A 2,841-nucleotide genomic window follows, 5' to 3' on the forward strand; every position below is an offset into this window, starting at 1 on the left:
TCAGAAAATTGTGTTTTCAATTTTTTGGATTTAGGTCAAATTTTTTGTTTCAATTTTTTAAAAAATATTTCCTATAACAAAACATGCAAATCATGAAGAACAAATACTGAAAAATTTCAAAAATTTGAATTTTTGAATTTTTGACTTTTGTGCAAACATTTTAACTAGAGAATAGGTGAATTCACAAATAATGTACATTGAACATACCAACAAAAAGGGACATTCAAAATTCGAAAGAAAATTTACAAAGTCAGAATCACCCCTATGTTGGAATAGACAAAGTAATTGGAATAGACCAAATCCACGTTGTTCTCCTATTGCAACTAAAACTACAGTTAACTTCACCATGTGTGTGCATGATTGAATATGTCTTCAAACACATGGCAAGGTTGTTAAGTTAAATGTTAGTGCTGTCACATTACACCATCCACATGCATGCTCTAGACTCTTCGTTTGTAGTTGGAAGTCCTTTATTTATAGAGGTTATCTAATCTGTATTATTGTGCAACTAGATTAATAAAATACTTTTGTTATCTGCTATCACCTTTTTCTTTGTTTTCTAATTTTTAATACCCTATTTATGGGTAAGTTCACATCCGTGACCAAACCCTCACCAGCTTTCCCTTGCATCCATATTTTTGTCCATGCCTCGCCCAACTTGATTTGGGTTACTCTATTTTTTTGGGAGCATCAATGCAATGATCAACACCCAATTAGGTTTAAAGAAATATCATTAAGAAAACATTTTTACAATCTTCATTTTTTTGAAGAATTAAAATATAGTTTATTTATCTATATTACATGAATTTAAGTGAACTTTAATAAGATTCTTTTCTACCATCTATCATTTTACTGTTCCTCAATTGTATATGATTATATATATAAAAAATTACTTTACTGATACATGAAAAATAAACTAATATCACCACTTAGGATTAATTATTAATAACATTAGTAGAAGATAAAAAATTTTGACACAAAAACGTCAACTTATATTTTCTTCTACTTATAAGTCTTTGATTATTCCTTGAAGGTGCAACCTACTCTCAAAAAAAATGGACTACAGACAAAACAAAGTCAAACTTCTTTTTTATCAAAATCACGAAAATGTAGTGATTTTTTTCCCAAATTTTATGTTGTTTTTCACTACAAACTATACAAATCATCAAGATGATGAAATTTTCAGGATTTTTGATGATGTTTTTGATTTCTTGAAATTGGTCAACTGTATAGTTTGAATGGAGTTTAGCCACGTCCTAGGAATATACCACTCTTGGCTAATAGTATAAGAGTATTGAGAATATGCCACTGTGACAAATAGTATAAGAGTATATTATGATTTGTTTGGGAAAAAAGCGATTATTTTTTATTTTTTAAATATACCATTCCGCCTAATAGTATAAGAATAAATTATGATATGTTTGGGGAAAGGATGAAAATATCGTTTACAAATTTAACGACGATATTGTCATATGCACTACATCTAAGGATTAATAGTCATGATGTGTGACTCGAAAGTGCCATCCAATGCAAACTGTGAGCAACCATGGTGAAAGGGTTAAGGGACACGGTAAACTCGAACATAAGAAAATAGATCTAATTTTTATATATTAATAAGTCAACTATAACAGAGACCTTACAAATTATATTTTCCAATACCCTTGAAAGATAAACCAGTAGTTGTAGACATAGAAAACTAATAACGCATTACAGAAGCTTCTAATCAGGCCAGAGGAAGGCAGCCATTGCATAGTTCCGCTTGTATTCCACATGACCGGTGACGTCCACGGCATATGAACGAAATAGAAGATCCAGCCTCCACTCCTCCATTGCTTCGTACTCCGCCTTTGAATACCTCGGATAATGAAGAGGAACCCTGAACCCATCCCTATCTCTATCTGACACTTGCCTAACTTCTTCTTCCTCTACGCCTCTTTCCCACCGCAGATTACTCAGCAGATCTTCCAGTGACTGCACGCGCTGCATCAGCCTGCTGAAACTTGCGATGAAATGTTCTTCGCCATGCCCATGCCTTTCCTCCATCAGCTTGGCCATTCCTCGATCTATTTAGCTATGAGATGTGCAAATAGATTCACCTCATTTGCTCTGAGAATAGTTGGGAATTGAGGAGAGCAAGAGAGGTAATAAATAGGAGGATAGTCCTCCGAGTTTTGGTCCCACGTAGCAGAAGAAGTGAGGCAGAGGCATGCATGACTACACCACTGTGAAAACATTCCGCCTTCCGCATTGCTTCTGTAGTTAGCGCCTTTACGTGTCTTTTCCATTGCCACTTGTTACTCAAACTCTCCATTTTACCCAGTTTTCAAACTAAGTTTAGTCATTGGTGTCTACTAGGAGACCTTTATATGCTTCAAGGTACTTCTATTCTGAATATCACATTGGAGCCAGGGATTTTAAATAAAAAGTGATAAAAGTCATAGAATAGTTATAGTTAGAGGTTTTTTTTCTGTTTTTTCTTTTTTCCTTTCTCACATAAGCGATGTTTGAGAATGGTCTTATATTTTGAGAGTGTTTTTCTAAATGATATAAAAATACATAAAAGGAAGAGGAGAATCTTTTAGTTTATTGGTACTTGTTCGTAGGCTAAGTACTATTGTGGCATATTTTGTATTTTCTACATTAATGTGTTATTAAATTAACTCTGATATACCAATTTAAATTATTTTTTCTATGTTTCTATTCGTTGGTTCAATTAGACTCTTATATGCATGCAAGTTATATGGGATTTATGGATGTACAAATGTTAGAAATATTTTATTATTGTTATTTATTTAATTCTTTATCGCCATGACTTCAACATGCATTGTTTTTAGGGGGAAA

The 2,841-nt window shown here is 32.9% G+C and overlaps 1 protein-coding gene across 1 annotated transcript; it reads right to left on the bottom strand.

Annotated features, from left to right (window-relative positions):
* Window positions 1-1,585: 1,585 nt before the first annotated feature.
* LOC149570166 (uncharacterized) lies at window positions 1,586-2,127 on the bottom strand. Its single transcript, XM_089817875.1, has one exon. It carries the CDS (start codon window positions 2,053-2,055, stop codon window positions 1,720-1,722), a length of 336 nt encoding a protein of 111 aa, XP_089674001.1. The 5' UTR covers window positions 2,056-2,127; the 3' UTR covers window positions 1,586-1,719.
* Between the last annotated feature and the right edge of the window lie 714 nt (window positions 2,128-2,841).

This window comes from Cupressus sempervirens, chromosome 3 (assembly GCF_028749045.1).
Source record: "Cupressus sempervirens isolate cs-2001-9-10 chromosome 3, ASM2874904v1, whole genome shotgun sequence".
Classification (NCBI taxonomy): Eukaryota; Viridiplantae; Streptophyta; class Pinopsida; order Cupressales; family Cupressaceae; genus Cupressus; species Cupressus sempervirens.

Coding starts and splice junctions, on each gene's coding strand:
- LOC149570166 (XM_089817875.1), bottom strand. CDS start 2,055: ATGGCCAAGCTGATGGAGGAAAGGCATGGGCATGGCGAAGAACATTTC.